Genomic DNA, 10758 nt, shown 5'->3' with positions numbered 1-10758 from the left:
CCAAGGGGCAAGAAGGCTGCAAATATGCTCAGGGAACTCGTACTTATCCCATTTGAGACTTAAGCAGCTCTCTTGAAGAAAGAGGAGTCGGTGCTGATTTCACCTGAAGGCAGCAACTAAGAGCTCTGCTCTCCTAATTCACTCAGATGGAACAGCTACTTGGCTAACTTGCTCAGGTCTGCCAGCTTTCTTCTGATTTAAGGGGTTGTTGAAGATGTCAGGGTAGGGACAGCAAACCGTTGTCTTAGAAAGAGCTAGGCATGAAAATATGCTAGATGAACCATGAAGGAGTATTCCTACAGGTGAAAATCATGATAGAAAGAACAGTTTACTGACTCATTGTATCAATCTCTGTTAAATTACTTTCAAAAAAATGTGTGGCATCTTATATCTGCTGTAGTCAATAATACAAATCCCATTAGTCTGAGGTTGTGTTTTTAATTGACGTATTTGACACATTACTGTGCTAATTCCTGTAAACTGAATAGAATGTATGTGTTTCATGAGAGATGATAAAAAAAAAAAAGGAGAAACAGGCTATTTTTAGTTAAGACTTTGCAAGGAGGTGTGTAGTGGGTCTGAAAAGAGATGGGGAAATTCTGTAGAAATGTTCTAAAAATTATGTGCTCAAAAGGGCTTGTTTCCCTTTCTACTGTTGGACGTTTTTTCCAAATATTCTGAAATGACCCCACATATAATGTACAGCAAGACAAAACTGAATAATCCTGCATCGTACTGTCCTTTGTGTTTCACGTTTTTTCTGCCCCCTGAGATCTTGAAATATTATAGACTGAAATTAAATAACAAACACCGTTGTGTTACCTGGTAAATCTACATATTTTTTTCTTATTTCCATTTAATATGTAAAATTCTCTTCAATTCTGCCAACTTGCTTTCCTTAGTGATTAGAATACCTGACTGTGCCAATAATATATTTGCTGAATCTTGCCTTTTCTCACCTTTTTGAATGAAATTCACCCTCTAGGAAGTAAATTGTTTGTGAACAAAGTGGGATTTTTGTGAATATATTTATGATTTCAAGCTATTTGACCCATTCTTACATAGCTGCAGGTCTATTTTCCACACTGGGTTGCTTTTGAAATTGTTTACTCCAAGTACCCAGTAATTGGCATGATTAATCAAACGGTGTGACCGATTGCTTTAGTCGTGTGTCGTTGCCTGATTGATTGGCTGGGTTTTCATGCTGCAGAGGGAAGATGCTGAGAGTCCTTTCTTTAAGCAGAACATCGCCCTGCAAAGTGGTGAGGAAGAGTGCATGGGAAGGCAGCCAGAGCTGGCAGCAGTATCCCTCCAGGCTGGGTCAGGGCTGCTTACCTCACCCACAGGTATTCTGGGCAGAAGGGCAGCAGCATGGATGCTGCTGCTGCAGGACACAGGCAGGGAGAAGGTAAAATAGCAGAGCACTTTAGCCCAATGTGTGAAAGAGTTCTTTTGTCTTCATTTGGATTTCATGCTGCTGTCCATCTGTGGGTAACTTCTGCTGGAGAGCAATAGAAAAATATGACTGCTGACATCACAAGGGCTTTCTTTTTATTCAGTTTCGAGGCAAACCTTTGACTCTGAGGTGCTTCTGTTCATGGCCTTCTGGTACTACAGAGCGTATAAGCTATATACTTCTCTCACTTGCAGAGCCAGGGGGACAGCTATTCTTATTCCTTTGAAAAATATTTCGGTGCCTGTGGTTGGGAAGTAGTATGCAGAAGGTACCAATATTATTGTTGTGTAGGAAAGAAATAACACTAATGCAAAAAGGCTGCTTATTGATGCTGTTTGGGAAATGGGAGTGAAAAGCACTGATTTAAAGCATGCATGTTCCTTATTGCCTTAATGCATTTATATTGGGATATGGTAACCCCTTACCATGAAGACAGAGAAAAAAAAATTATCACTGATGCCAGGGAAGAAAAGAAGGATGGTATCTGTGCAAAATTGCAGCTCCTATTGTAAATTTCTGGGGAGAGAAATGTTTCCTGTAAGTATGACTCAGATTTCTCTGAATCAATATAGCCTCTGAGGGTCAGAGGAAGTCAATATATTTTAGAGGTGAAAGGTAATAAAGTGGCTGACAGGAGGGAGCTAGAACCCACTTTCTTCTGGGTGTTTTTCTTTTCAGTGTTTTTTGGGGATGAAGAGCCTGGTTGTTCTGCAATATAAAGTACAGCTGAACTACTGAGGATCACTCCCAGAAAGATGTACCCATCATAAGCAGAAAAGATCTCTTTGTTTGTTTGTTTTAGTTTTTCTTTTGTCATCTTATATGGAAGGGGAAGGTGCTAAAGATAGTCAGAAACTTCCAACTTCCATTTCTCTGCACTGTGAGTGTGCCTTTGACCTACTCAGATCATAGACAAAAATGAAGAAGTGAGCTGCATCTGGAAGGAAACATACAGGCTACAATACAACATAAGCACAGTTAGAAACGGAAGCAATTTTTTTTTTTCATTTTAATCAACTGTATCTACGGAGACTTGAGGCACAACTGTAAGAGTAAAAGAGATGGTCTCTAATAACAGGCAGGGCTGATCAAATATCTAATAGCTCACAAGAAATCTAAACATACATGAATTATTTCCTTGATAAAAAACTCCATTCACAGAACTTGCTCTGTTTCTCAGGCATCCAGTAGCTTCCAGATACCCTAGGACAGATAAGTGAAAATTGCGTACACTGAATGAATGTTAAAGAATCTCACTGGCCTTTACTGGTGTGTTTACTGCTTGCATTCTGAAAAAAAAAAACCCACACAAAACAAACAAAAACATAATCAAAACCCCCAGTTCCTATCCATACCTTATTTCAGTAAACAATGCATAGGGTTAAAGAAAAGAAATAAGACAAAATCTTTCATAGGCTTATGTAGGTGGAAAAGATTCAATGTCAAAGACAGATTTCAGAATATTTTTAAAGGGAAATGACCTTTTGTGGTGAAGTTCACTGCTTCTCTTGCATTGAAATACTAATAAGCGTTTGGAAGCTGGTCAGGTTTTAGAGCTGAAGCGTGTCAATCATTCTTGTTATGAAAAGACAGATCTTTAAAAAACCTGTCAAATTGTTTGTTAAGGGGACTGTGGGACATACTTTTAAGAATCATGGGGCCTGTACTTATCAAAAAGAAAGCTAAGATAAATTTGCAATTGAATGCTTAAGTGGCAACCTGTGCACATTATTCTAGCCACCCTTTGCACTTGTTTTTGTTATTGTTTTATCCACGCCTGTCATTGAAATGAAGAGACTTCAGGTAAGAATATATTTAAGAAGGAATGATGTTTATTTGGCTCTTTTATTTTTTCATAACAACATTTGTCTCTGAAAAATAACTTTCCTTAAAAAACTTCATGGACTAGGACTTCTTTTACTTACAGGGGTATTTTTTTATCAACCTCATTTCATGCCATATTTATCCAGACTTTCTGAGGCCTGTAAAGCTTCATATAAATCTGGTCTTATACTGCAGCTAAGAATAAATGGTAAGCTACAGCTCTTTCCCCCTGGACCAGACTTGGTAGCTCTGACTGAGTGTTGCTTTGGGGTTTTCAAAGACAAGGGCAAAATTTACTATAAACCTGAAATTAAGTCCATCTATGTTTCAAGCAGGAACACTTATTAACTTTTGAACCCCCAAAAAATCTTAATTTTTTTATTTTCCTCTAATCTAGGGTGTTCTATGGTAAGAACTGCTGGTTCAGTTAGGATGTTATGTCATTAAATCACTGATTACAAGCTACCAGAATTGCTTCCATTGCTTTCACCACAATTCATCAGGTCATTAAAGGTAGAGCTTTAGCATTGACACTAGCACAACCTTCAAGCAGTTGATGACCTACCTGAGAAGCTCTTGACACAGTGTGCTGTATGTGGAGTCCTATTTGCAGGTGGTCCTCCTAAACTGCAAGAGGATTTTATTTTAATTATTTTCGTCCTCTAGTGATCTGTGTTTGGTAATACCTTGAAATATCTTTATCATATCCCTGCATACTGCACATCTCCAAATAACTCATCCCCAGATTTTACAGTGAGCTTCCCCAGTAAATCCAGTGAGCACTGATGGAACTCTGGGAAGTTCATCTGTATCGCAATACCTTCTTATGCACCTTGCTGTCAGGTCCTTCTGCTCCAAATTCTCTGCTTCACTGTAATTCTACCAGGTGGATTTAAAGACAACCAAAGTCCCTCAGACCTGCTCTGATACCAGTGCAACCCAGCATACATCATATCCAAGGAAAAATTTGGATGCCTTACCAGTATATGCTTAGAATAGATTCCTAGGGGGAAAATGAGAAATGCTCTGGCCATGTATCCATGCCATAATGCCACATATGACTGTCAACAAATTCTGGGAAAAGATGGCACAGACTCACAAGTGTCAGCCTTATATATGAGTCAAGTGAGCTTGCTGGTGGAGTGAAGGACTCCCTGCTCAGTTACCTGCTGAGGCAGGAGTTATACAAATGTAAAGCTCAGGGCTTTGACTTAGCCCTTGCTATTAGGGCCTTCTTAGTAACTGGGAATATGTTTCAGCTTGTAATGTGCCAAGAAGGGTTTTTTTTTAGATTTCTGGAACTCAAATGGGAAAAGTTTTAGGTCAGATGACCAGCATTATAGCATCAAATTCAGAAAAAGCCATGTTTGACTCAAGAAGGGCTTCCTCATTTGAGCACTAGTATTCTGATTTATTTTTAAATTTTTTTCTCAAATGGTTACAAGTTTTTTTCATTCAAATAAACAAATTTCAGCTTAATTTTTGAGGTGTGCTGCTGAATCCTTCCTTTCCTCCTGGAGCGATGTAGTAGGTTACAGACCCCTTAGGAAGCATTTTGACTGTCAGTGTACCTTGGATAGGTGGATAGGGGCTTGAAGGATTTCTGGAGGTTCTGGAATGGCATTGTATCCATACTTTTCACTAACTGACCACTTGTAAACAGTTGCGAATTGTCCTGTTTCTTTTTCCATCGATAAAATGGAAGATATCTCATTGTCTCCTTATATTAAATCTTTGCGGGTTTATTAATAGAATCTGTTTTTACTGCTTAGATGCTAGGGACAAGTAAGGTTGCACTTTTCATAGTTTCTCGGGTGTTTTTTTTCTATTAATTTTTCACACATATTAAAAAAAGAAGAAATTTCTTCTGTTCCTCCTTTATGTCCAAACTTTTTACATTCTTAAGAATTGCTTTGTATGACTTCCTGGGTTTCACTCACTGAAAAACTCTGGAGCCAATCTCTCCAGTGTGCCAATCCTTGCTCGTTAGCTTTACTCAAGTTATACCTTCTTACTTTACTCAGGTGTAGACTTTTCTTGGCAGGAACTGTTGTACAGCCTCTGTCTAACACAGTCCTGAATGGTTGCAAAAAAACACCTTTTAAATTATTTATTTTTTAATATATAATTTCCTGAAGGATTCAGTTCTCTTGGCAGATTGGAATTTTCCAAAGAACCGGCACTTTTTGAAAAGGTTGAGTATCAACCCCCATAATATATAATAAATGCCATAATTAAAAAGGATGCAATTCTTGCATTCTCTTGGCTGCATTTTCTTTGCTGTAAGAGCCAGACAAGAATGTCTTAATATCTTAATCTTTTACTGAAGATTTCATTCCAGAAAAGCTTCTCACTACTTTCAGCTATTGTTCCCTCTAACTCCTTTATTCAAATAGTATTGTTTTGAGGCTAAAACGCTACTGGATTTTATTTTTTTTAGGTATCTTTAGTCTTGTTCATGCCATCATTATTTTAACATGTAAATACTGTAAATGAGTGGAATAATGGAGAAGAAATATGGCACAAAGTACAATCTTAATGTCAAAAAACATTGACTGTTACAATTGAATTTACTTAGTAAATAAGAAGTTCCTAGCCTAAAATTCAATCCACAACTCACACGTACTGATGACAAACTTAATTTCCTAAAGAAATTCACTGCTTTGTCTTTTAGATAACCTCTCTCTTCATCCTAAACCAGTGTACTGAAGGAAATTTAACCATGGTTAACCCCTTGCACACCAATTTCAGATAAAGCTCCAAGCACCAATAGAGTGCTGGGCACCCAAGAGAGGCCTGTGTCCTTCACTGGCAGCATTGAGTAGGTCTTTTCTGTCACCAGCTACTTATAAATGAATATATGAATAGTATTTGCCTTCTGGAGCTCTAATTTTGGGCTTTGTGCCAGTATGTACACAGGACCTGAATTTATCCTTCAGTTTCTGGATTAATCCCCATCAAGTGTGGCAAATCACTGCTCAAGGGTCCATTTCAGTACAGAGTAAGTACATCCCTCTGGCTTTAGCCACTTTGAAATCAAGCTTTTGTTGACTGAAAGCCCAAATTTTATGAAAATCAAAAAGACACCACATATAAAGCAGACAGGGTTCTGAAATGTTAAAGGACATTCTTGGAAAATTTGAAAACAAACCCTGAATCTACTTCCAGACACTATTTTAGTTTTTTAAGGAAAAGGAAGATGGTTGACCATTACTATAAGCAATGGAACCACACCTAGATCCAAAGTTGCTCTGAAGTTTACTGACACAAACACAGCCTTATTACAAGTATGATCCTGTTTTGTTCAGATGGATATTGGTAGCTCTGGTAGCTGCATTGAGGATGCATCCTCATTTATACTGGTGTGAAAGAGTGCAGTGGGTAACTAACAAGATTCTGATTTAGTCTTCTCATTTTGGAAGGAGTATTTTCATCATGATGGTTGAAGGGGGGAGGATGTGTAAGTGTTTTGAGGTTTGGTTTTGGTTCCCCTTCCTCTCCTTTTTCCTGGGGACATCGTCTTAAGCAAGACTCTAGCAAAGATGAATAGCTTGCCTATGCTGAACTTCGGAGATGGCCCTGATCGAACTGCAGGATTGTGGCATTAGGGGCAAGACATTGCAGAGGACATGGCCTCAAGTTTCTCCAGGTGCCCTTCTAAACACTGGGTCTGGGAATCTGGCAGGACAGGGCGAGTTCTTCTCTTGCCGGCTTACACCTGTACCTCGAACCTCTGAGGAGCTGTCCACGCGCTTTACAGCTCTTCTCAGGAGTTAAAGGGAGTCTGCGTTGTTCTCAAACACTGTCTGCTTCTGGCTCCTGGGTACCGGCTGGCTTCCAGGAACTGTAGCTCCGTCAAAGCCGCAACTGAGCAGCCGCCCCCCGCAGAAGCCGAAAGTCCTGTGAGGGGCCGGGCTCGCCCGGGACAAGCTCTGGTGCCGCCAGCCGGCCCTCCTCCCGCCCGGGGGTTCGCGGCATTTGTCTCCTGATCGTGGCAGGGGAGTGAGGCAGGAAAGATGGCACTGGGGCGGGAGCTGCGTGTTGTGGGTGCTGGGATGTGGTTTTGCCTGCCGCCGCGCTTTTCCTGCCCGCGGAGAGGAGATGCTGTTGGGCTCGAAAGAGACCGGAGGGGTGGGCGGGGTAGAGCGGTGCGGGGGGGGGGGGGGGGGGGCGCCGAGGAGACGGCATTCCCGGGGCCGCTGGGCGCTTCTCCCCACCCCTTCCCGAGCAGTGAGCGGCGCGATCGCCCAAACTCCTGGGAGGGGAGACACCCCCTGCCGCCACCTCCCTTTCCTCCTCCTCCCCGCCGCAAACCCCAAATAAAAAGGGCGGGGGGCGGCAGGATGCGCTGCTCGGCGGGGAGGTCGGCGCCGCCGCCGGCCGCCTGATGCTGCCGCAATTCGCCATTGCCGGGCACGGCTCGGAGGCGAGCGGAGGGAGGCGAGGAGCAGAGGCTTGGGACCAGGGGTCGGAGGAACAGCAGCCCCCCCTGGCTGGTCCCCCCCGCGGGTCGCGGCCGCTCCCCCCCCCGATGCCCGCCCGCCGCCGGCGGGGGGGGCCGGGGGCCCGTTCCTGCCTCCTCTGGCTCTTTGTGTTGCTGAAGGTAAGTGCCGAGAAAGGGGAGGGGTGCGGATCCTCACCCACCGTGGGCACCGAGCCCCCTCCGCGCCGCCTTTGTGTGTCTTCCCGGCGGGACCAGGTGGCTGTGCCCTCTCCGCCTCTTCCGCGGGGCGGCGGAGGCAGGGACTCAGCCCCGGCTCTCCCCGCTTTGTGCTCCCGCGGGCAGCCGCGCACGTTTGCATGTGGATTTGGGGGTGATGGGGTAGGGTGGCGGTGCCGCCCCGCGGTGCGCGATCCGCCGGGCGGGCAGCCCCATCCGCCGTGGCCCGACGCGCCCCGCTCCTGCATCCCCTCCGAAAGTGCCGGCAGCCTTGGGGAGGTGCCGCGTAGCTTCCGCCTTTTCTCCACCTCGTCCAAAGTTCTCCAGTTCCCAGCAAGGGTGCTGAGAGGGGTAAGGCGGCGTTTTGGGGGTGTGACAGCCGCCGGAGCCGGGCCGCGGCGGGGCTGCGCGCTGTCCTGCAGCACCCCCGGCCCCCGCCCGCTCCCGCCTGGCTGCGGCGCTGGCCCCAGGGAAACACCCCTGCGCGGCGTGTGCCCCCATTCAGCGTCTCTTATCTCTTATTCACCGCCCCCCCCCCGCCAAAGGAAGCGTTAGGAAAACGAAGCTAACAAAGGGCCGGGTGGGGTATCGCGTGGGTGTTACCGTGGCGGAATTCAGCGTTGCTTTCTGGCCAGCACCGTGCGGCGTTCGGGCTCAGCCTACCTTCGTGGTAGCTCCATTTTTCAAAGTTCTGCTTAAAACTGCAAGCTTGGTTTCACATGACATTTTTTTTTTACCTTTGCGCTTCCACGCCTTTAATGGGTTTTCAGGCGTATTTAATATGCTTTGTGTAACTTCTAGAAGGAAATGTACGTTCTCTCTAGGTGAATACCACCGACTATAAATGTCATTGCCCTGAAGTACAGTGTTCAGCACTACTAAAAACTTTGTTGTATGTTTGCCAGTCGCAGTTAAAGAGAGCTCTGCCCCTAAGGACCTGACCTTTCAGAGGCTTGTATGTGTAAACGTTCTATGGAAATCAGCAGGACTCCCTATGTGAATAAGAGTTTGCAGGATCATGTCCTACAACAGCAGTGGTGTCACTTCTGAAATTGATATTGCATTGACAGAACTATTTAAAGGGAAACTTTCACAGCATCTGTTCACATATAGTAGTCAACTGTCAGCTGTCTCATTTTCATAACTGCTGAAACATACATTTATGCAAGATAAAATGTTAATATACAGACATAATTTTGTTCCTTGGAGTTTTTATTATTATTTAAATAAAATCTTTAAGAAAGTAAGACTGTGGACATTATGGCCCAGCAGAAAGCTGAAGGACTTCAGTAATTTCAATTCGTGTTTGTTCCCTCCTATAGAAGCACACATAGTTTTAAGATGCTATTTTATCTCACAATCAGAGTTCCTATTACTCTGTATCGTGGCTTTTTTAAAAAAATCAAGGTGGTGGGTGTCACTACTGTGAAAAAAATTACCACAGTAAAGCAAGACAGGAAGTAAGTAGTTTAAATTTGTAAAATGCTATACTTGTAAAATAAGTAATGAATGTCAAGAAATTTGATAAAGGTTTGAAGCTAGCCAAAGCCTCAGGCTTTCATTTTGTTGGAAAATAACTATCATTTCAGAGCCAGAGAAAACTCAGGCAAACCCAGCACTCGAATGACAAATAAAGCTCATGAGCATTAGAAGAATGTAAGAGAAGGTACAGCTGTAGGTCAAGGTACAGGTATGTCAGTAATGCCCTGTGTGACTGGATTATGATTTTGGTTGGATAGCAAGTCTACTGTAATTAGTTATCTTGTACATTATTATTGGACACTATAGTGAGAGGAGAATTGAGACTTCATAAGATGCTCAAAGTAGGTGTGGTTACAGGAAAGGAGTTGGGGAGCCAAGAGCAATGCTTGTTTCAGTTCACTGTAATAGAACCATTTCTCTGAACCTGAAATACACTGAGTTTTCTTTAAATATTTGTTACTGTAACACTATGTAGATAATGGAAGAAAACCCTCATTTCAAAACAAGGCATTTCTCTGGTTTTCTGCTGTTTAGTTCTCCTGACTTTTTGAAGCAGTATGAAAATTATCCAGCCTCAAGTTACTAAATTGATGTTTTACCCAGAAGTTAATGTCATTGAGAAAGCAGTGGCACTGAACTGGTGAATATGAAGACAGTCAAAACTCATGGCTGTATGCTTGCTGTTTCTGCATTAGCAGCCCAAATGTCACTTGCTAAGCTGTATATGCTTCATGAGGCCTTGATGCCCATGTGGCAATTTGTAAAATCATCAGCAGACTTTGGGCAGTGATAAAACTGCTCAAAGCAAATCTTCTCTTCCTTTCAGTTGTCGTATTTCATGGTGTAAATCAATAGTGCCAACTTGTTCCAAGTCCTGACATTGTCTGAGTTTCCTGGTACGGTCACTGACAAAAGGAGTGTGCCTGATACTGTTGCCTATGGGCAAATAATATTTAGTTTCTTTTTTTTTTTTTTTTTTTTTTCCACAGTGTGATGCTGCTGCTTTCTGTGCCCCAAGGCAATACAGTAATCTGTCATGGAAATAAGGCAATGTGATCTTGAACCTGTATCATTTTCTCTCTTCAGTGGTTTTCTTACCTGATAGTTTAGAAACTAGCAGTAGAAAGGCATTGTGTGTGAGCTCAGATATTAATATGGATTTACAGTACTTGGGAGAGTGCCCTGCTTCAGAGGAAAGCCTCCAACCATTCTGCTATAGGAATCTCATACTTAATATGTTGCCTTTATGAAATGGATCTGTGTTCTCTGGTGTTTCAGTCTCTGCATAGTCCTTAGCATCTTCCTTTGAAATGGTCTGATTTTGGTGTGACAAAGA

At 43.0% G+C, this 10758-nt stretch overlaps 1 protein-coding gene across 1 annotated transcript in view; it reads left to right on the top strand.

Annotated features, from left to right (window-relative positions):
• Positions 1-7482: 7482 nt before the first annotated feature.
• Positions 7483-10758, top strand: part of PTPRO (protein tyrosine phosphatase receptor type O) — a 153445-nt gene continuing 150169 nt past the window's right edge. Inside the window, exon 1 of the mRNA XM_051618387.1 lies at positions 7483-7883. Within this exon, the coding sequence (XP_051474347.1) occupies positions 7668-7883 (216 nt within the window). The 5' untranslated portion in view covers positions 7483-7667. The remainder of the gene's footprint in view (positions 7884-10758) is intronic.

This window comes from Apus apus, chromosome 1 (genome assembly GCF_020740795.1).
Source record: "Apus apus isolate bApuApu2 chromosome 1, bApuApu2.pri.cur, whole genome shotgun sequence".
Lineage (NCBI taxonomy): Eukaryota > Metazoa > Chordata > Aves > Apodiformes > Apodidae > Apus > Apus apus.
The sequence above is the reverse complement of the archived record's forward strand: the minus strand, read 5'-3'. Positions and strand labels throughout refer to the sequence as shown.